The 25386-nt window shown below is 31.2% G+C and overlaps 2 protein-coding genes and 3 non-coding genes across 5 annotated transcripts in view; 2 read left to right on the forward strand and 3 right to left on the reverse strand.

The window, feature by feature from the left end:
• LOC143917709 (uncharacterized) overlaps positions 1-25386 on the forward strand; it is a 50442-nt gene that overhangs the window by 18276 nt on the left and 6780 nt on the right. The window lies entirely within an intron of this gene.
• On the reverse strand, positions 1768-19197 carry LOC143918232 (lipase member H-B-like). Its single transcript, XM_077440008.1, has 8 exons — positions 19128-19197; positions 15766-15847; positions 13730-13875; positions 11186-11252; positions 10821-11008; positions 7272-7490; positions 1913-2051; positions 1768-1828 (listed from the first exon to the last, which is right to left on the reverse strand). Exons 1-8 carry the CDS (start codon positions 19195-19197, stop codon positions 1768-1770), a joined length of 972 nt encoding a protein of 323 aa, XP_077296134.1.
• On the forward strand, positions 13985-14055 carry TRNAG-GCC (transfer RNA glycine (anticodon GCC)). The gene has a single exon. It is a non-coding gene; the product is annotated as a tRNA-Gly (tRNA).
• LOC143918479 (5S ribosomal RNA) lies at positions 15495-15613 on the reverse strand. The gene has a single exon (XR_013261123.1). It is a non-coding gene; the product is annotated as a 5S ribosomal RNA (ribosomal RNA).
• Positions 16590-16661, reverse strand: TRNAE-UUC (transfer RNA glutamic acid (anticodon UUC)). Its single transcript has one exon. It is a non-coding gene; the product is annotated as a tRNA-Glu (tRNA).

The raw sequence follows: 25386 nt of genomic DNA on the forward strand, positions 1-25386 counted from the left end.
AGGCCTTGACTTTATTAACCTTTTCCACCCCCCAGAAGACCTTTTCCGGAGTTACGTAAGACCTTAGCGGAAGTGCTTCCGACCTGATGGATGAATTACTTTCTTTCGCAGAAACCAGTTAACCCGTTTTCTCGCAGCGTCGATTTAATTAACTTTTTCATTCCTTTTTAAATTAACTCCAGTCCAATCTCGTTCTCTCCGTGTTTCGAAAAAACTGGAAAACTCCGACGACTCTACATCTGTAAATATTGTAAAAATGTTGTAAATTCATCGATGATTAAAATTTTTGATAAGTCATAATATTTTATGTATTTTTATATAAAGTATCCACTGAATATATGAGTTTTGCAAAAAAATGAATGATCGTAAATGTTAAAAGTTAGATTTTTCTTTCGATAAACTTAATAGTCTCATATTTTAGGATTTCGCTGCTCAAAAAGCATACATTATTTTGTCCAAGGTACATATATAAAACATACAAAATTATACCTATAACATATCGGTCATAAAAAATTACATAAATTTTCATTTCACTTTAACAATTATGTATGTAGATATATGTAGATTTGAATAGACATTCCACACCAAATTACGAACATCAAATTTTTTACAACATATGATATTATTAAAAATATACTAATAAAATATAATACAACATATAACTACGACACATAAATAGATATACAATAGCGTATAAGCAAAGCAAAAAAAAATTAGTTACTATATACATAGTATGTACAAAAACGGTCATTAACTACAATTATTAAAAATTCTCAGTGATTATTCATAAACGTGATTTTGGTCAGCAAAAAGCAACAATATTTTACATCGTACTAAATTTTTTGATTCTGGTATCTCGGTATGGTCCAAACACCAAATGTGGTTCATTTGACTAAGACTAAATTTAGTATTTTCATACTTGTTTTTTCAACTCAATTGTATTTTTACAGGAATGTGTACCGTGATTTGATTTCTATTTTCATGTTTATTAACTTAAAGATACATTATCGGACTGTTCATGCAAGTTTCCTTTTTTTTAATTACCGACTATTTCATCTAAATACTAATTCCTTTATATAAATTACTAATTATTTAAACAACAACAAACATACTGGCCAATACATAAAGACCATTTACAAATAATACTAACTGACCATTTTGATTTAACTTATTTAACTTACTGACCGAGAAGTACTTGGCCATTAAAATGTAGGCCGTATTATTATACATATATTCTATCAAAATATTTTATACATATAAAAATAATTCAATGACTGCAATCATGTAAAAACTTATTAAATATGTGTATATTTAGTGTGGAAAAAATATTTGAAAGTCAAAATTTTTATTTATTTATAATTATTAATATTAGAGTGAGACTCATTGCCAATTTCTGATACTAAGCGATAAGTACAATATTTCGTTACCCACATGAATTCGTGTTTCATATACACACATACATATATTCATATGTATGTGTGTATAGGACATAGACCTTATTCAGTCCATCCACATCCATCGTATGTATGCTGTAGGCTACGTGTATGTAAACACGCGGTCTTTACCTGCTATATATAACACACAAATACTGTGCCCTCAAAAATAAAATAAAATACTTTTTAAAACACATTTCAAATTTGATATTCAAAATATAAAAAAAATCACATTTCCTTTTTATTATACTTATGTAAATTAAAAATTTTACTAGTCAAAATTATGAATACTCATTGCTTTAATAGTCAACTTTGTATAACTAAAATTCTAACGTCATGAATTGATCGAAAATGGTTCAAATGAATTGGTTGTCAAGTAGAATTTTCCTTTGTGACTGAAATGATAAAATATTATATTGTAGTTATCATATAGTATTTTCGTAAATAAAACAAAATTCTAGAAAGGTATTAATGCTCACTCTGGGCTTGCTGCAATTCCCATATATGCAATTTCGGAACTCCTGCATGGAGGTTTACGACACCGTCTTCCTGGAAAACCCCCGGGCTTTGTAACGGATTCTGCGTAGTATTGCCAAGCCCTTCTATGACTACAACCAACTGAAAGTATAATAATAATCAAAATTTATTATATTATTATGTTCGTCAACGTAAACAAGTCCATTCAAAGAGGACGAAAAAGTTCCATACTTTGGATAATGGATTTCAATTTTTTCAAATAAAATTTTACTGAATCATCTTCTTTTTCAAAGGATAGCTATTTTTGTATAGTAGTATATGTACATATATGTATATTCAGGGCCAACAAGAGGGGAGGAGCCGGGGTAAAGTTCCGGGGCCCGGATTACTCGAGGGCCCCGTGTCAGAAATCATACCTGTTATATCATACTTTCTAATTTAATTACATATTTAAGAAAAAAATAGCAACCAAAATATATGTAGGTATATTTCTAATAGTTCTGATAGATTTTTCGCATTAAAGTACATACATATATCTAAAAGATCTTTTTTTTTAGTTTGACATAGGGCCAGAAATGATTTTTCCCAGGGCCCGGGATTCCTCTCGGCGGCGCTATGTACATATATGACAGTAATATTCTATAATTTATATATGAAGTTTAACAGAATGCAGGAAAGGATAGAGATAAATTAGTACATATCAGCTATTACATTATTCATCATCATTTACAGCCATTCACCATCCACTGGTGGATGAAGGCCTCTACCACTCGTACCATCTTCCTTACATCTCATCTACCCATCTTCCTTACGGATTTCCTTCCCTTCCCTTTAACATTCTCTCGGGTAGCATCCCAGCACTTTTGTCCACCTTTCGTTCATTATTCTAACCTCGTGGCCCGCCCATTTCCATTTCAATCTTTTCACTCTATCCACTACCCTTGTCATACATACTTCTTACCCACGTATTCCTCTTCCTCGTTATACCAAGTATACAGCGTTCTATACATCTTTGAGTGCATTGGACTTTGTGTAACATCTAGGCTTTTAATTTCCAAGTTTTACACCAATACATTATCACTGGTAAAATACATTGATCGACGATCTTTTTTTATATATAGTATGTACATATAAATATGGAAGCATTCTGGCATCAAATAACAATTCAAAGTTACATACATGTTTCAAATTATTACGTGTACAATTTGTAAAAATATTTTGATATTCTTCTCACACAACATTCATTGTTTCATCATTATACGTAAGACAATCGATATACATATGTATGTACATAGAATCCCACAAAATTTGATAATATATACTCAAAGGTGAGAATCTTCCCAATGCAACGATCAGCAATAAGGTTTCCCAGCCCTGACAAAGACTGTTCGAAATTTAGTACACTCTTTTAAGAAAGGGCTGTTTCGCTTTTCAAAGGCTTTTCCGCCACACAGTAAGTTTGAAGTTTAACCCACACACACATAATAACATCACAAAATGGCCTGATAGATACACACAAACCACCTCGCGTAGGTGGGTCGATATAATAGGCCACTTTAGGCTTGTTACACTTTTGCAGACAGGCTTTTGTGAACCACGTTGTGCTTTCGACAGCATGTTTAGCCGGAAGCCAATACGACCGCATAGAATCGAACGATCCCTTTCAGACCTCGTGTAACTGCTACCCCCTGTCCCACTCTCAAACTTCGGACAGTTGCCTTTGCACGTAGTATGCGAAGCGAAATCGTTAAAATTTATCGGCCGACTTCATCTTCGTATAAAGTACGACGAATCGCCGAGTCCTATTTTAATCTAACATCGCTCGGAATGCAAATTTTCTGGATACATTGTACGGCGCGACCCAGATGGATTCCACTGGCTGGCTGTGGTGGTGTGACGAATGCAAAAAGGTTTCTCAGCTAGCTGGCAACTGGCCCACCAGGTCTCAGCCAGACCCGGGAAACAGCCTAAGTGATCCCGGGAATACTATTGCATAATGCAACGCTTTCGCATCCAGCGCGTTGCTTTCAACTCCTCCGAATTCAATTGTATGTGTATCCCTAGCAGACGATTTCTACTATTTGCTTGTGCTATGTGAAGTATTTTGATTTTAATTGATTTATCATTCCAAGAAATATAACCAGTTTCAACTATTCATCTTTCGTTAGATTCATCTTGTGTCATGTCAGATGTAGTAGCAGTAGATGTATTCAATTAGTTTCATTCATAACTAACTTCTTCTAAGACCAGTGAATTAGATTTCAAGCTTCTACACTTTTTTAAAACCTTCTGATTTGTTTACCCAATAATGTTTTTGAAAGAAGGGGAGCAATAATCATAAAATCAAATGAAATGACAATTTTGACTTTTCTAAGAAGAAAAAATCCACGTCCGGTTTATTAAATTTAATGATTTTTTTTTTATTTTCATCACATTAATACAAGGTTTATACTTGAATTTGCTCGTGAAGATAACACGTATTTAAAGTGTCAAAAAAAATAGTGAAAGAAAAATCGTACAAGAGTAAACTGCCACTTCCGGTTGATGAGTCTTCACCAAATTTTATATATAACTTGATATTAAACTTAAATTTTTAGATATGAAATTTCAGTCCAATACACTGAAAGGTTTCTGAGAAAAACATTAAAAAATCTCGATTCTCTAGTGTAAAAGTTCTGGTTGAAGTAAAAATATTTAAAAAATATGAGTTAATACAATTTATAATTTCTATTATATAAGAATTTCAATCTAATCCGTTGAGCGGTTTTGGAGATAATTGAACCCAAAAACTATAAGATGAGGTACAATTTCCGATCAACTTAGAAATTTGAAAAAAAATACGTCGTATCGATTCGCATTTCAGTAACCGATACTAAGTTTCAGTTCGATAAGACTAACGGTGTTCAAAAAATCCCCAAAATACACAGACACATACTAACAGATACACACACACACACACATTTTTTCTAGATCATGAAAACGTGATCAGTGATCGAATCTGAATTCGAATTAGTCAAAATCTCAAGTTAGAATTTTCGCATGATCTATTTCGCATGATCATGATCACAAAACTTCATCTATTGTAACTACGTACGTAGATAAAGTAAAAATTAGTATACATATTCATTCACGTCAAATATCAAGCCTGATCCACTTTTTCTTATCACAAACAAGATCACAGTCTATTTAAACATGATTAGATCTATTATCCGTGTGAGAATTCCCGTATAAATCATAAATTTATACCACAACTGTATATAAATAGATTATAAAGCTATTAAACGGTGCAAGGACATTATTGGGGATTGTGCGGGGATGATCGGTTATTGGACCACGAGAGGAGGTCCCAGTCGATAAGTGCACCAAATCCAATTTGACCACGCCAATTCGCCTCGGCCAAAATACAATTTCGCCGTCGATGACAATATGCCTAATCTATTTTCCTCGCACGAATTGCCTGCCTAACTCTCGTGCCTCCGCTAAATCGAATTATGAAAATAATTAGATCGCGCGTGTTACATGTGTGATAAAACGTGGTACTACCTAGGGGTGTGTGCATGTATGCATAGGTAGATTGTATGTGGGATTTTGTTTGTCCAACGTTTTCAACCCAGTTTCTGGGCACTCGAAATTGAACCGGAGCCAATGCGGCTTAGTCTTTTGCTAATATTTATTACGCGTCACACTCCTATTGGGAAAAACGGATTTTCCCGACTGGAAAAACGGATTTTCCTGGCTGGAAAAATGACCTTTTTCGATTTCAGCGTAAAATCCTACATAGATTTTTGTATCAAAAATTCGATTTTTCAACTTAAATATGTATAATAAATTTTTCGATATTCATACTATGAAATATTATATGTCATTATATTATATGTATATGTATAACAGGGTTTTGTGAAGTCTTCCACTTGAGTTACGATTTTTATAACTTTTTTTTTGTGAAACTTGAACATTTAACGCCAAGATGCTACACAAAGCCAATGCACTCAAAGAATTATGGAATGCTGTTATGATCTGCATAACGAGGGAAGATAGGAAACAAGATACACGAGTGAGAAGTATGACAAGTTTAGTTGATGTAGAGGAGAGAGTGAATAGATTGAAATGACAATTGAAAGGGGGTCACGTGGTTAGAAAAATGGATGGAAGGTGGATAAAATAAGTGCTAAAATAGTACCAGAGAGAGTTTAAAACACCGCAAGGAAGATGTGTGAATGAAATTAAAAAAAATGTGTGGGGTGAGATCGATGAAAGTTTCGCAAAACAGAGACAAAATGGAAGCGTGTTGGAGAGACCTTCAACCAGCAGTGGATGATGAGTGGCTGTAGATGATGATGACGATATGTACACTTAGTGTCCTTTTTCAAATACGCATATTCTCAAACAAATACTTGGCTAATTTAAGCATTTTAGATGATACAGATTTTTTTCTGATAAATATTACATACATATGTATGTATATATAAATATATGTATATAAACCAGCAACATAGCTCAGGGTTTAGCGTGTATTGGTTTCTACTGAGGGGTCATGGGTTTAATCCCTCGCCCCGTGTTTCTGGCCATACCTGGGATATACATATGTATGTGACTAGATCGTGTGAGATAGATCGTTTCGTATAAGAGTTGGTCAATTTATCTGATTTATTTGCTGAAACGGTTCCACCAAATTGGCAACCTATTCCTGTTTCTCGCAAATTTGAGTGTTTGGCATCTAGAATTTGTTGATTAATATAAATATGATACCCACTCTACTCTGTAAAAATTTATGTATTCCTCGCAAAAAATTACTGTACATATATCGAATTTGTCAATAGAAATCTCTATGGTATTGTATAAATATATGTATATGTAATTGTATTTGTAAAATGTTTGTACAAAAAGTCGGTTTACCTGTAATATCGAAAGAAAAAAAAATATATGTATATATATATACATATATGTGTGTATATGTATGTATGTATAAATTCTCACTATCATGTAAATCATCGATAAAGTCATAGATCCCATTATACAAATATAAATTTAAAATACATTATTTGAAAATGAAAACATCAATGAAAATGTAATTCAGTTGAAATATTCCACCAGGGAGGAAATTAATTAAAACAAGAGAGAAACCGATGGCCATTATTTAAAGTGGTGGAGTTTAATTGAAATTTGAGTTCTAGAATGGCACTTTGTGTGGGGAGGAAGGGGAGAAGAATTGGAAAATATTAATACTATTAAAGTACTCATTTTTCAACGAAAGCACTTCATTGCAATTAAGCTCTATTAGCATATAAAATAATTTACAGAACAACATACATATGTATGTACATATGTATTTTCATAATATAAAAATACTGCGTGACTTACTAAGTCTATTCAAGATCTTCTTCTGGATCAAATCCTGCGGTAAGCAACCTGGTTGTATCGGCGATCCTGGATTGGGATAAAAGTCTACATCTCCAATAGGAGTTGGATATCCAAATATTCCAGCATTCGTGTGTATGACGTCAACAAATATGGCGTCGCCAGAACTGAGCCTGCCCTGGCGTCCCATTAGATTATATAAAGGAAATGCCGGATCCAGACCTGAAAAAAATCCATTTCAATTACTTTACATGTAACATTTTTTACGATCACTGTCTACTATAATATAAATCCATATAAAGAAAGTGTTAATCTTAAATTTTATGCCAAAGCACTGGTTCTTAAGTTTTTGAGATTACACCCGATGGTCAAACGAACCCCCTTTTTAAACGAAGTTTTAAAACTGGGTTTGTAACATATATATGTATGTAGGTATAGATGAAAATCCAAATGCTTTCAAAATCCTTAAAAATGTTTCAAATCTACATTCCTACAAACATGTACATGTGCCTACATGCATACATATTTACAATGAATCCATAAATATTTATGTGTCACAAAAAAATTGTTATTCTCATAACTGTCATTTATGACATTTAATTAATCTACATAACCTACACGTTGTTGGATTTTGACGTTAATTGTATGCATTAATATTCAATATAAGCATATAAGACAACATCAATTCAACCAAGACATCTAATGTAATTCAATCAGACCTAATTAAGCTCAGTGGCCAGTAGTCAAACAGTCAATAAGCACTTGATGTTGATACATTACTTATGTATGTACATACTTGTGCATGTAAATATTGTATTTTTAATACTATTACATATATACATATTCCAGTAGTTTCTTCGTTGTTTATTAAAATAACTAAATATTCGTATTTTTTATTAAATTATTTACGAAATTTCCCCCAAATTTATAATTCATACTATACATATGTATGTACATACATATGTATATTTTCATTAGAGTTTGCCTCTGGACGTTTTTCTTCAACGAATTCAACATTAACTGGTTAATTCACCTTCAACCTTCTAGTGAGATATATGTACATAGATATGTACATATGTGCATACATATCTGCCTTTATAATTTTGAATTTGTCATGGTAAGTTTGCACCTACTTTCTCTATAAAAAGATTTTCAAATTTGTACCACTTATGTTCAAAAATAATGCTAAGAATGTGCTCCCAATTGATTTCGATCGATTTTCTTGCTGCCCAAACATGAGGGATTGGATCTGGGGTCAATTTTTTTCAGCACAGAGTCTAGTGTGACACTTATCAAGCGTGGCAAAATTTAATGTCGCAATGGTACAGTTCACAGAGCAATTTTGCCCTGACAAAGGGCTCGCCGGAGTGTGTCACTGCGTGTCACCGCCATGACATTTGGTCGCTCCAAAGGTCCTTCCCTCACTCCCTGAAGTCTCTTGAATGTCGCCGGGTTGCTTCCTCGCCTCGGATCAATAACGACACAAACGCCGTGGATATCAGGACCATAAATCAAAAAACCTCGTTTCGGAAAACCGGCAGTGGTGGCCATCTCTTTGCCCATCTTTTGCATTGTGTCGCTCCTCTGACATTTGTCCGAATTGACCTGTCATTCCCTTTGACGTCTTTACCCACGCATTGTATCGATTTGGAAGTTCGCGCGCCTTTTGTCCCATTAACAAATCTGTCATCATGCTCAAACTTAATTTAGAATCCAAACAATGTATTATATTTGTAGCAGATAGAATAGAATCTACGTCATTTATCATTTTTATGTATAGTACAATAAATTAGAATTAATCCATTACAAGAATACATGCAGCTTCTAAATCAAACGTTATGTTTTGTTTGATAAATGCAAATCTTTAATAAAAAAAATATTGTCGGAATCAATAAAATCGATCTAAATAGGAACATTTAAATACACAGACACACAAACCAATATAAAAACATATTTTTAATAACCATAAAGCGATCAGTGTTCGTTTCAAATCTATCAAAATCTCGAGGTCAAATTCTCTCATGATTACAAAACTTCATATATCGATACTACGTAATAATGAACTTATGTATGAAATTGGTAGCATATTTTTCTGAAAAAAAAAATGGTAGTTCTCTTGGAAACCTTACATGAGATACAGAAAACTTTTGAACAACGTATATATGTATTCTACCCGTGATAATGCATACATAGTTAGAACTTAAAAGCGTTGTTCTATATGTTTTTTCCTAAAGATCAAAAAATCTATGCATGGTTTACATATGTACAATACATACTAGGTTAGGAGCATGAAGAAAACGGTCGTTTTAGCATTTATTCCTCCTTACTAAAAAAATATTAGTACAGCATCTACGTATACATACGTATTGTTTAATAACACATTTATTGTATACATATGCTACAGTGAATCTGTATTTCCCAGTGAAATAATACTTTCTTTAGTAGAAGTATACTTTCGCCAACTCAGTCAGTGAAAGCATATCACACAAATCGGGTAATTGGAAACATGCTGTTAAGTTGGATACTAGTTCATAACAGCATTAATTGCAAGAAAATACTGATGACTGTATAATTTATAAAAATATAAGGCATTCCCTTCAGGAATGCAAAATTTAGTCTAATATCATCAAATTTGCCTTTTGATGTAATTAACCATTTATACACTGAAGAAGATATCAAAAAACTTTTGTTGGAGAAGAAGGAGACACAACATTAATAGAAATATCAGAAGTAAATGTAAATTATTCGGAATATGAATTTCCTAAAGCGCCTGTGAAAGTATACTTTCACTCCTAGTATGCAATGACTAACATATATAATATATGTATGATCAACATACATATGTATGTATGTACATATATCATTTAGGATATCACATCAGTTTGGAAAAGACTTTCTATATCATGGCAAATCCGTTAAAAGTAATATAAAATTTTAAAAATATATACATATGTATATCTGAACTGTCAGTCCATTCAAGTTTTTTTAACTCAAGCTCCGTTTTAGTTGTTTATTTTTTTAATTCATTGAAAACTTCACATAAGATGTTTCTTCACATTGCTAAGATACGAAAGAAAATCTGAAACTTCGTTGCGCGTACCTTAAACGTACCTTAAACGTCAATATTATTTTCGATGTACCCTTATGTACATACATATTTATATCCTTAACAAAGATTCAAAATCTTTTCATAGAAATGGCTTTGGCATACTATGTATGTATGTGTGTAAATTGAAGTAAACCAAAAGATAAAAGAAAGTAGAGTGCAGATCAGCAAAAAAGTTATCTAATGATATTCAAAAGTATACAGAAAACAGCTAAGGTCAAATTGTCGTTGAACAGATGATCTACGTAAAATGAAAATTGTAAATAAAATGAAAATTGTAAACGATACTCGGGAATGAAGCGGAATATTTTACAGCCCACACTACTGTCACACGTCCGCGCAAACTGCACATTATACTCATATATTGTATAGTTTTATTGAATGGTAGTATCATAATTTATTGAGTGGTAATATCGTGTCATCGCCCGCACATACAATGTTATTACCTGTTATCCTTCCGATTGTTATTCCTTTTGTCGCCAAAGATTTTCCGGCTATGCCGGCTGCCTCCGCTCCCAAGGAAAATCCTATTATGTGCAGGGTATTAGCTGGTATTCCAGCCGCTATCAACCAGTACACCAGCTTAGCTAGTAAGCGTGCTGCATGAGACGTATTCTCCACTGCTACTATATACCTACAATTGTACATACGTATATCATCATATAACTTCATTATACAAACATGCAACTAGAATAAAACACACAATATTTTAGCTATGTATCTATACCATAAAATGTGAATTTATATAGTAGGTATGTTTAAAATTGAAACATTCTGTATGATATGCGAATAAAATATATAATGTTCATACCAAGGCAGAGCTATCAGAGCACCCCAATCTACCAATATAATGTTGTACTCTCCTCTTGACAAATACGCTGAAACAGAACAATCATAAATTAGCCGATGGTAGTTTTAATTATAAATTGTATTCATTAATAGAAACCCAAAACTTTTATATTATTTATGAAATGATACGAAATAAGTAAAACTAATGGGATACCCGGAATAGTCCACATAGTAATAACGCGAAATCTACTGGTTTCGTGGAAGTTTACCACGTAAGGTACATAAATATATGTGAATGTATGTATGAATGTAGCTTTGAAATCATGCGACTGATGAAAATGTTGAAAAATAGCACACAAAAGGAATAAACATGAACGTAAGAAACGAAAGTTTCGTAACGTTAAAGTTTTCTATAAATATACAATAGGAAAATTTGTGGGAATTCGCCAAATACGCACGTATTCTTCCTGCGAAATGAAAAGATAATCGAAAAGCGAATTTAACTACCCTTGTCTCTCTATGAAACAAAAAAAAATAGAATGGAAAAACTAAAACGTCTCTCAATCACGCGAACTATTTTATTCGATCGATACAATTCAAAAAGTTCGAATTGTTGAAATTTGTAATGTGGCAAAGAAACTTATTGAAAGTGGTTCTTATGTAATGAAACATTTAGTTCATACATAACTTTTCAATAGTTCCAGATATATAACAAATATTTCAACAATTATAAACAATGCCTGTGAGATGCATATAAAGAAATATATCACTGTTGTTAATTGGGATTTCTGAACAATGCAGGAATTATGGTCGTATATTGTCCTATTATACTGCATTAAGCTCTATGTTGTATGATTTGAAACTGCCAAACAGATACTTATACTAGGGTTGTCAATTGGAAAGTAAAAAAATAGAAGATATTTTATTAAAAAATCACAATATAGCCTCGACATTATAAACAAGTTCTAAATTTAACATAACTTATGTTAAATTTAGAACTTGTTTTTAACGTAAGATCGTTCCGAATAGCAGTTGCCAACTTTTCGAGCCTTACGGATTGCTAAATTCATAATTTTAAATCCCACCGATTGAATTTTTGAAAAAGATATATACATTTGTATAATAATGGATACAAAACTTATATTTTATTTATATGAAATGCTCTTATGCAAAGTGTATCATCAACGGTGTGGGTCGTGGTGCAAAGCTTGAAAATTGGGTCCCCCTCAATTTTTACATAAAATACATTTAATAAATATTAGCGGCTCGTGACATGTAATCATGATAGTATTGCAAATTTAAAATTATACGATAAATTGAAAACGATGTAAAAATTCTAAAAAGCAGGTATTAATAGAAATTAATGTTAGTTTAATACTGCACTTAGCGTCGCTATTTTGTAAAAATATTTTTTTAACAATCGTATAATCTCAGTGCATATTTAACCGATGCATTGATTTTCACTTTACCATTAGAATTTTTACTTTATTTTTGTTTCAAAATAGTGTAACGGGAATTATATAGTTAACATTCATAAATTAAAAGTAATCAATAAAAATAAATATTGGTTAGATCAGATTTTAATATTTCATTGTCTTATAAGATCCTTAATAGATATTTAAATAACGCGCTCTTTGTTTTTCAAAAATCCTTCAACTACACAATTCGAACGCTCCAAATTAAACACTATTTATTATAAATGCTCATTTTATTAAAAAAAAAAAACTAAAATGCTTATTTCATCATTAATAGACAGCAAAATATTAAAAGTCAGCCAAATATATTTGACAAAAGACAGAGACCAAAATAACTTTATCAAAAAACTGGACAGGTTCTGTTAATAAAAAGAGACCTGTTGGAAACTCTAACTTATACCTATCAATGTAAAGATAGAATAAAATTTAAAATATAGCTACCACCCGTATTTTTCACTGCAGTTAAGGGTAATGTACTGAAAGGAGTAAGATTGCGAACATTCACATTATACTAATCATAGGTATATACATACTTATTATACATACATACCGAGATTACCTAAACACAATCTGCTCTAGATCATCGACTTTAGAGAGTCTTTAATTAATATTATGTATTAGATGTATTATGAGCATTTATAAGAATTGTAAATAGGTTTTTGAGCTCTTTTTCTTATTATGCTGTACATAAACATTAGAATAATATAATACTATGATTACTAACAAAATTAAATTAAAATTGTAAAATAGAAAATGATCAGTAGATCAGTGCATTATAGCTTTCAAAATCTTTTCCATACGATAATTCAAAAGTTATCTCATTCTGTATACGGTGAATACTTTCGTCAAACATAAATATATAATAAATATTTGTGAAATTCGACACGTTCACTTTCGACGCAGAACAGTGAGTACGCTCGAAATATAAATATTTAGGAAACACCGCGAGGGAAATAAACGGGACGTTGACAAAAGGTCGAAAGCGTCTCTTTGACGTGCCACTCAAATTTAAAATAATTCAGCCCCGCTTCATACAAATATGTACACAAAAGGATTTTAAAAATACTATTTTGAATTAATTTAGTACTGACCGTCCCTCATTGTTGAGCCGCTCTCCCCGGGAGCCACTTCGGTAAATCCGTGCAGATAAATGACGGTTGGTAAATTTGGATTTAAATAGGATCCTTCGGGTAGCGGTCGGGATAACCACAATTGTTCCGCTTGGGCTGGATTTTGTCTGAAAATTTAGATGAAGACATTTTCATATTATGAAATTGTGTATGTATATTATTTTATTTGGTATTATTATATTTATGTATTCAATCTATAAAACACCACAATCCGTAGCATCGGTGGTTCAGTGGTAGAATGCTCGCCTGCCACGCGGGCGGCCCGGGTTCGATTCCCGGCCGATGCAATCTCTTTTTGTCAATTTTATATTCATTTTTATTTTTCCCAATTTTAAATAAAATAAGGTAGTAAAGAATTAATTTGATTGATAAAAATAAAATAATATTTTATTTTTAATTGTTATTATTTTTAACTATCATTAGTAATTAATAAAAATAATATTCTATTCAATGAAGAATGAAATTTGTGTAGTCGAAATTTACTTATAAAGTTTATACAGATTTGGATTTCAAATATATATGTAGAAAAAATAAAAATGTTGTTTTTGACCAAAAGGAAATATCATTCTAGTGGTTTTACCCGGCTTCGCTAGGTATTTGTAAAATAAACCACTTAACATGGCTAATCTAATAGTAAACGTTATATTTAATTGATTTGAATAGTTTTATTTTATTTGAATATTCATTTGTTTTTTTTTATTAAATTTAACGTCACGGATTCTACGAACCAAAACTTACATACAAAGTCTCTTTCGAAATTATATTGGTTTTGCGAAATTATTTGTACTATAAACTGCTTAAACATGGCTAATCTAATAGCAAACATTTCATTAAATTTATTTGAATAGTTTTATTTTATTTAAATTTATTTGGGTACTTTTATTTAAATTTATTTGAGTAGTTTTATTTAAATTTATTTGAGTAGTTTTATTTAAATTTATTTGAAGATTCTTTTTTTTATTAAATTTAACGTCACGGATTCTACGAATCAAAACTTACATACATACAAAGTCACTTTCGAAATTATATATCCATATACATACTAGTTGTTTTACCCGGCTTCGCTCAGTATAATTTGTAATATAAACAGAGTAAACATGGCGAATCTAATAGTAAATATTGATTTTTTTTTTATTAAATTTATTTGAATCTAAAATAAAAATATAATATTCAACCAATTGAATTGTCATCATAGAAACTTTGTTTTGTTTACGAAGTTCCTAACCAAAGATACTTACATACATACATATATACACAGTGGTGTCATCCCAATTTTGGAATAACGGGTTTCCAATTTTTTTTTTCATTAAAATTTATTTTAAAAATATGTATGTAAAAAAATACACATATTTTTTTCGTCCAAGGCACTTTTACATGAAAGTTCATTAAATTTTCAAGGTTTGTATCATTTTTGATAAAATTATATGAATTTTTAGATTAAATAACGGGTTTCCGGAAACTTTTGATTTTAACAATGGGTTTCCGGAAACCATTAGGGTGACACCACTGTATATACATACTTACATACAAAGTCTCTTTCGAAATTATATATTAGACTAGATAGAGAAGATATATGAACTATTTTTTCGATAGAAGATCAAAACTATCGGTATTTGTTAAAACTTATTAATCACGAATTTAAGTGTGAAATAAAACGCCCATAAAATAAAATTTATAAATTTATAATTGATTTATTAAATTAAAAAAAGTTCAAAAAGTATTGGGGGGCCAACGGCAGGCGGTGTTCCCAAGCGGTCACCCATCCAAGTACTGACCGCGCCCAATGTTGCTTAACTTCGGTGATCGGACGAGAACCGGTGTATTCAACGTGGTATGGTCGTTGGCAAAAAGTTATACTGTAATAATTGCTAACTTCTAAGTTATTTTATTATTAATTTATATCAAAACAATACAAAATTATCCATACAACATAAAATAATATTGAAACCAAAATAATATGTATTCAAATGTTATATAACCTCGTGTATAGAAAAAACCGCACATCCTTTTCATCGTTGATGGGACAACACTTCCAGCAATCTCCTTTTGGTAGCAATCTTAATTGAACCATAGAATTTCCTGAAAACATAAACAAAGACCATGACGAAGAGGATAATACCAAAACAAACATCAATTTTACACAGTTTGCATACATAATCACGATAAGTATAGGAAGCGCGAGATATTCCGTGATTATGTTTTGTTTTTTTACCTAAATTGACAATGAATAAAACGGTCACGTTTTGAATTACCATGTGTATATATATTGTCCTATCAAAACAATATAAATAACCAAGATGAATCAAATTATGTAGGTATGTTTGCAATATGCGACACGTGATACCTATAATAAGTGGGTTGTTTATTGATCGTTTTGCGAAATACGTAGTACATTGTAAATATTACAATTGATCGACATATTTTTCCAAAGCGATAAAATGTGTTGAACAATGCGGGTAAATTAACTCCATTGAGTACTTTTCAACACTAAAAGCGTGAGGAAATTAGATAAGTGTTTTTTTTTTGTTTTTTTTTTTCGGAAGGACAGATCATAAATTTATTTGAGTTAATGTGTGACCTTAGCGTGACAAGAAAATGTACATATATGTGCTTAGAATTGTATGATAAAATACATTTGTTAGAATTGTTCTATATGCATATGTATGTAAGTACAGTTGACTAGTGAGTGCTGCGTGACTGAAAGTATTGAGCATCTTCTAAAATATTTGTTGTTATTAATATATTTATATTATTGTATTTTATTTAATACATCAAAATACAAAAACTGTAAAATCAAAAAAGAAAAATGCAAAAAGGTGTTTTCCCGTACCGGGAATCGAACCCGAGCCTCCTGGGTGAAAGCCAGGTATCCTAGCCACTAGACCATACGGGATATACGTGTTGCCGGTCGAATATACCTTCAAAAATATTTAATAAAACAAAACATAAAAGCAAAACATATTTATGTTTTTATTTTATATTACATTAAATTTATATACATATTTTAAAAAAGAACAAAACAAAATTTAAATTTATATTTATACGTATTATAAATATTTGAATTTTTCTTACGTACGTTTTTAATAGAAATAGAACCAAACACCAAGGCCTAAACAAAAAATCTCCAAAACGTCTATTAATCCAAACGTGTCAAAAGCATTTATTGTATTATATTATGATTAGATTAATATGTACATACATACCTACATATGTATATGAAAAAGATTCTATGTACGCAATTTCACATAAATAAAGCCAGGACAATAAAACAAGTCAATTAAGAATAATAACTTAAATAAACAAACATTTACAGATGAATAAAGAGATTTAGACGTCCATTATTTCAATCCTGCATAATAGCGACCTGCTTTAACATCCGGTGATTCTTTCGCATTGTATTTTCAATAGATGCAGTTGCAAATTGCACACACAAGTGCCAACGATGGGATCGGTATTTATTAGATAACATTGCGCAGACCGATCTTCTTCAATTGTGAGAATTTCTTTTTGTTCTAATGATTCTATTACCGATGGCGATTTCGTCAATCGTTTCATTCGGATATTTTGCACTGGGAAATAAAAGTAAAAACAGTAGACCCAATATTAACTTTGGATACCTAGCTGTCAGTCACGCGAACTGGTGTTTATGCTACTTTTATCGAATTACATATACATAAGTAGAATTGATAGATTTTAATACGGGCAATAATATGGTGGTATATTTAAAAGATCTTCAATAAATGATCTGGTGTCAAGGTGACGATCGAAAAATTGCATCGTATAGTTCGAGGTTCCAATTTGAAAGTCCGGCGATCATCCAAGTCGTCAAATAACGAACAACTAATGATACAAAAAAAAACTGATTAAATTTCTGATAACCTGAGGTCGAACAAAAATATATAGATGACTCATATCTCATCAAGTGTTAACACTAATACTTGATTAATGTTTATGTCAATATGCGAAATATAAGCACCAACTTAAACGAAGGTCGGATTGCAGAAAATGATGTACAAATCACTCGAAAGTTTTGCTGTAAAGAATTCACAGAAAATCAGATTTTAAGTGTGAAATTTTAAATTAAAATTGGCGCCTAACCACTAACGGTTATTTTGTACCTTTTTTCAGTCTTAATGCGTTCAATATCGGTCAAACGCAATGCATTTTATATATTTTCAGATTGAAATTGTTGCACATACATATGAAGAATCAATTTACAATAAATCAAACTTATATAAATTAATTCACCGTTCGATCTCATTTATGACAATACAAAATTTACAAGTAGGTGATTAGAATAGTATTTCAATATTTTTAATGTGTTTGAAGCAAATTAATCTCAGTCAGCTGGTAAGATGGTGGATGGTTATTAAATCTAGATCAACCGTCTCTTGAAAATTTTGCCATTTTATTTAACTTAATTGTAGTGACGGATCTCATAAAATCGTCACCGTCCCCCCCCCCCCCTTTTCCGTGAATTCCTTAGAATGTGTTGATTATTTATATACAAAATTGGCCATAGGCATCGCTTTGGAACAACCTGTCATGGCACCTACATATGGTAAAAATAAAAAGAAAATCGAAATATTACAATATATTACAATTAGTTTGTAAATAGAAAGAACTCAACCTAGCCTCAATCAAAAAAAATATTTGTAATAATATGTAATAGTGTAATAAAAATACTTGAAATAATGTAATAATTGTAAAACATATTTGATAAACATATGTATGTACATAATTGAGATTTTTTTTAATTATTTCAATTTCCCCTTCTTTCGAGTACATATAAAATAAAAGTTTATTTGAAGCGTCGATGAATTATATAATATAATATTTGATATCATCATTATTTACACCCATTTACCATCCACTGCTGGATTAGGGCCTCTCCAACACGCTTTCCTTTTGTGCAGCTCTCATCCATCTCACCCCACATATGTATTTTACTAATTTCGTCTACCCATCTTCCCTGCGGTCTTCCATTTACGCTTTTGCAATCTCTCGGGTACCATTCTAGCACTTCTTTTGTCTACCTTTCACCCATTATTCTAACCACGTCGCCCGCCCATTACCATTTCAATCTCTTCATTCTATCCACTATATCCACTGGCCTTGTCATATTTCTGACCCACGTATTCACCTTCCTATATTTCTTCATTATGAAAAACATACGGCGTTCCATACTTATTTTAGTGCATTGAACTTTGTGCAGCATCTCGGCGTTCAATGCCCAAGTTTCACATTCATACATCATCACTGGCAAAACACATTGATCGAAGGTCTTTTTCTTCGGGAAAGGTGGTATCTTCCTTTCACCCATTCTCTCGAGTACCATATATTTACCTTTACTTTATACCTTTGTTCTTAATTCTTCTAGCCACGTGACCCGCCCATTGCCATTTGAATATCTTCATTAAGGTGACCATTCGTACTGTTTTTACCAGAACAGTACTGGTTTTTTGAGTATCTGTCCTGGTAAGTTAGATAAAACCAATACACTTTTTTATCTAATAGATGAATTTAAATATACAAATCCTTCACAAAAAATGATGTATCGTACGAAAATATTGACAAATTAGTCAAATATTGTCTTTGTTTACCAGGAAAATATGTATCTGCCGAAGGACTTTTTTCTTCGATGAACAATATGTATGTGGTCCTGTGATAAAACACAATATTGAATGTTAAACTTTAAAATGTTTGCTAATCGATAAGGATAATTGCAACCAGTTCTGTGTAGAATTTTATGAGCATTAAAGACAATTAATTTTTATTTTGGCTTTTAATAATTAATTGGAAGTATTTAGAAACAAACATTTTTTTTGATAAAATGTCGTGGTTAAGTAAATTTGAAATAAATGGTCACCTTACTCTTCATTCACTTCAATATATCAACTACCCTTATCATACTTCCTCCATCACACCTCACCCACATATTATGTTCCTATCTCTGATCGTTATGCCGTGCGACAGCGTTCCATACTTATTTAATATTTGGTATAGGGACATTTATCAAGGAATGAAATTCCCCTTCGGTCAACTTTTATATAGCTCTATTGCAAAATTAATCGATTTTTTTTTAATAAAAAAGAAGAGGAAAGTCAAAAAAATTATATATTTTTATTTTCAACTGCTATGTAATAAAACGAAATACAAAACACTGAATATACACTTACACGAATAATCTTTGCATTCAAAAATTATAGAACCTTTCTCAAATTAATAATCACATAGAAAGATAATACGTAAATAGAGGGAATAATGAGCATTGATTTACCTCTATGTAAAGTTCATTTGAAAGTTTAGGTCCAGCCCTCTTTAAACACGCTTCGGATTGATATTTTAAAATGTCAAAAATGTTAATAGTGCGCGAATGCATTGAAATCACATTCGCTCCACTTTATAAAAGCGAAATGTCAGTTGTGTAAATGGTCAACATGTTGGCTGCTTAGAGTGCGAAACCGCGAATAATTGATATTTTTCAGTTCAAACTTTAATTCAATCATTTTTTACGTGCAAACGCTCAATTCGATTACGTGAAGTGAAACATTTCCGACTTCTAAATAGCCACTTGTAAATATTTACAGTTAATAAAACAATTTTCAATGTAATGTCAAAAGAATTGCAATTCTCAATTGGAAATGTGATGTCACCTCCGTAGAGTGCGGTTAAAAAAAAACAATATAAAAATACGATTTCAGATATTTATTTTCAATATTATACTGGTGATAAGTATAAAACTTAAATGTGATGGTTTTGAGTAACTAAACTATGCAAACCTCAATTAGAACTTTAACAATTGATATTATCGATTCGCATAGTAGAAAGTTTATCGACCCAATTCACTTTCCCTTCTTTTACATCACATAAAAAAACGAAATATATTATTTTATCACCTTGTGGTATTCGTATGTACTTGTGATAATGCAGAGAGCAGCTATGTAGTTTACTCCCAATTAGTAAGGTTGTGCAAATATAATAAAAACGAACAAACATATGTACTACTATTTAGCATATCGATATTGAAAATCGTCAAATCACGGCTAGTAGATCATGACTGACGATTCTTCGCACACATGCTGTGGATGAATTCGAACATTTAGAAGTTCACGGTATTACCGGTATTTTGCCGGTGATGAAAGATCTGCAGTACAAAACAGATCTTTGTTCCGCGATTTTTACTTAGAGCACGAGTGTAAATTAAATTAACACTGCGAGTCGCATACTCCTTTATAAACATATTCAAATAATTCACATTTTTCGTTTGTAATATTAAAAAAATCATGCTGCATTGATATTTATAGAGTAAATATTATATTAATTTCATATTTTTTCCTTACACGTAGGTATACATACTTACTTACTATTGCGGTAACTTTATAAATATAGGTATAACATTACATGACCATGACGTTTTAAATCGTCTGCATCGTGTACATGTTTGATGACTTTCATCTTTCTTGTTTGCCTTTAAAATTTTGCTTTACAAGGTTCAATGTCAAAATATGTCTGAGAAATCAGAATTTAAAGAGTTTACAGAATTACTTAAGTGAAAGTGACAATGATATTTTAATCTTCGCAGACTGGGAAGTGCTTAATCAAATAAGTACTGTGGAAATATATTTTTGACATAGGTCATCTGATTTATAAATAATCACTTTTTATGCATTTATTTTTGACATTGGCATTTTAACGAATTAAGGTTCGTTTATACGAATACAGCTCAAGCCGGCAACTGCACATAAACAGCATTACGAAAAATATTATTTAGTACATTATGTATAGACACACTTATATGTTCCGTAATGTGTATGTGATGTAGCCGAAACAGCAGCAACCGACACGATCTATTCATATTATACATCAGTAAACATCACCGAAACGCAACGAGCAGAATTGTTTTTTTTTGGCGTTATAATGGCGAGTGCTGCCGCATACTAACGGAAGTGTTATACGAAATATATTCGAAAACGTCATGTTAAGACAATATTTACTCTACGATACGACATTGCGCCTTTAATATAATGTATATACATATATGTAAGCCGTAATTGCCTTGCACTCGTACAAAATAAGTATGAGCGTGCTAAAAAGTAAGAAGAGGTATGTAAAAAGGAGCGGTGCTGTATAGCATGACCAGAATTAGTCTTTTCCGTGCAGTGTTGTGCCAAGCTGTTCACGCGCAGTGTTGGATAATATAAATAAACCTTTATGTATAGCAAAATTTATCAGTGGTTCATATAAAGCCTAATATTTGACACGCATGACAAATCAAACGAATCACAATTTTCAGTTTAAATTGTAAATTTTAGTATGTATGCTTGTTCACAATTAATATTTCATAGTCGGAAATGAAAGCTTATTCTCATGTCATGAATAATGTTTCAAAACTTTTATCACATTAAATATAATGTCAAAATTACATTTAAATCGGTCAAACCCAATTGGATTGTATTGAATAGAATAAATTGTACAATTATATCATTAAAACTAGAGCAATTTCATTTGCTCGGTTTACAATATTTGAGTTGTATATGTATGTATGTATGTGCCAAACTTATTTACAAATTGAAAATCTGGTTTAACAAAATTAATTGCACTTTCGTATCGTCAAATCGTCGCACAGACATGTTTTTTTTTATTATTATTACACTTCGTATCAAATTGTCAAATTTAGTGCAACTGCGTTACCCAATCTATCACGTTGCACAATAACTATAATCATTATAGTTGAATTATAGCGGCGAAAAAATATAGAAAGATACAATTTTTCCTCACCTAATAATAGAGAAGACACGTGACACACGGCTGCCGTAAAAAATAACACCATTTTGTCAAAAAAAACTTTAACTGGCATAGGCATAAAGAAAAAATTCAATTTAGCCTACACAGAGTATCGATTTGGCGCACTGAATTACAAAACGGTCAGTCACTGAATTAAACGACAAATTGTTATTAAACTAACTTCACACACTCACTGCAAGCACTTCTCATTATTTCGCAACGCAAACAATAATATAAATGTTTTTTTTTACATAAACAAATGTTACAAAATTTATATTAGGTACACGTGGTCCACTTTTGATATTGTCGCCACATTTTGCGAATGATACACATACTCATTCTATAAAATGAAATGATAAAAAATCGATTTCGCACGTTCGTGTACCGGAGCGGTTAAAGGTAAAATGAAGAGATTTCGATTGCTGAGAATGCTGCCGGTTGAATTTCGAGTGAATTGTTTATTAAAATCGCTCTAGGGTACCCCCACCTAGTTCTCTAACAGTGGGGCGCAATTTCAGTTCATTTCCTAGTACATATGTACATTCGAGTCGAAGTTGCGAGTTCGTATCAAATTTTCAGCATTTCGGCATAAAGAGTTCATTTATCTGTAGGTCTGATTATTAAATATTAAATATATAAAAAGGATCCAACATAAATGAATAGTATTTTGAAAGCAATAACTTCACGATTTTATGTTGTATAAACTAACAATAAATTTATGAATTTTCGCATGATCACAAAATTTGTTACTAGGTACATAGATAAAGTAAAAATGTGCCACAGAAAAAAAAATCGAATATCCTTGTATATATACATATGTATATATTGTATATCCTTGTATATGTTACAGTCCAAGTGTACATTTCGTTTGTTCATACACTAACTAATCTGGCCAGTTTTTGTGTACACAAAAGAACAAATTGAATAGCGAACAAGCTTCTTCATGCATAAACTAGTAGGCATATGTTTAAGAATTCTCAATCGTATGTCCCATCCTCTTTGTATGTACATATTTATACTTACCCTGAGATAAAATATTTTAAAAATAGACGTAAACGGGAGTTATAGCAACGTTGTAATGTGGTTTCCATGGGATTTCCCTTTTTAATACTCAAAGGTGTCAACAGATCAAATGTTTTGACAGCTAAAATTTTCATACAATACCTGATGAGTGTATTTGATGATAGCTTTTGACTATTAACACTACTAAAACCAATTCTTGACACATCTGTTTTAAGTGAGATTAATTTTAACGTTAATGCCCGATTCACCAGATGCACAAATCTTTTTTATCCACCAATTTGTCAAAGCAACACCTCTTTCAATAGTGCAATCGTTCGTATATGCCGTATTTAAGATAGCTTAGATGATTGTCCTGACCTCTTTAGTGACTCTTTTAGTATTTTTAGGACAAAGGTGAAGAAAATAATATGTGGTTGATTTGCTTCTTCACCCTTATAGTCTTTCTTTTTCTTTTTTACTTTATCTGTATCTTTTTCTTTATCTGTTTCTTTTCTTGTTTTTAAAATCTTGATGTTTTTGTAATTTTACTTTTTTATATCACCATGTGGTGCTCACTGTAAATGGAATATTATATTTTTATTTATGTTTATTATTATTTTTTATCTCATTATACAACTTTCTTTTTATATTTTATTCTGTATGTGTGCCTATTTAAATAAAATAAATAAATAGTTCGTGTACGAAGAAAAAAATATGTTCATAAATTCACTGGTATGAATACATACTTGGACTGTAACATAAACATTTGTTATACATAATTAGCTTTAAAAGATAAAATTTGCCCAGTAAAAATATTACTCTTTGGATATTTTGTGCAGTACTGCATACACCCAAAAATTATTAATGTTTATGTTTAAATATTTAAATTTTTATTTTTACCATGGCGTTATTGCTAGATTGTCCCAAGGTGACACTTATAGCCAATTTTGTACATATGTACTTTATATAAATTTATATATATGTATTATTATAAATTTAAATTTTAAATTAAATTTAAATAATGATGACAAAAGAGGGTAGGTTGCCAATTTGGTAAAAAACATTTCAACAATTAAATCAGATAAATTGACAAAGTCTGAGAGGAAACGATCGACCTGGGATCACATTTATAATAGGTTTGGCCAGCAGCAGTAGATCAGTGCCCGTGACCCCTCAGTTGTTAGCAATATACGCTAACCACTGAGCTGTTGAATATTGCTGGTTATAATTTCAATTTTAAAAGTTTACTAAAATTTAATTACATGAACATATTTATTTTTGAAAATCTTTTCAGAAATTTGTCGGGGTTATAGCAAATCAAATACACAAATTTGTATATACATAAATAAAAAGAAATCACTTTCGGTTGACTGATTTTCTTCGAAATTTCCAGCATATTTTATCATTGCTATATTATATGAAATACCCCCATTTAATAGTAATGTAAATAGCTTTAGATAAGAGTATATAAAAATAGAAAAATTGAATAAACTGCAAAAGTAAACTATCACTTTCGATTTGACGCCACATTTTATATTGCCAATACATACTATAATAGAAAAAACACATGCAATAGGTGCCGAATTGATACACTTGGACTGTACAGTACGATAAAAAAATTGTATGTATGTCATTAAGAATTTGAACCGATTTCCGGTTGATTGAATTTTTCACAATATTTCATATGAAAGAAACGGGGTGACTCGCAATAGAGTGCAAAGAAATTTCAAAGGTTTGTAAAAATAGATTGTATGAAGATTTTAATTTTGTTTTTAATGTACATATGTATGTGCATGCATATGTATGTGAAGTTTCAGCTCATTCTATTA

This window comes from Arctopsyche grandis, chromosome 10 (assembly GCF_051622035.1).
Source record: "Arctopsyche grandis isolate Sample6627 chromosome 10, ASM5162203v2, whole genome shotgun sequence".
In the NCBI taxonomy this organism is placed as follows: Eukaryota; Metazoa; Arthropoda; class Insecta; order Trichoptera; family Hydropsychidae; genus Arctopsyche; species Arctopsyche grandis.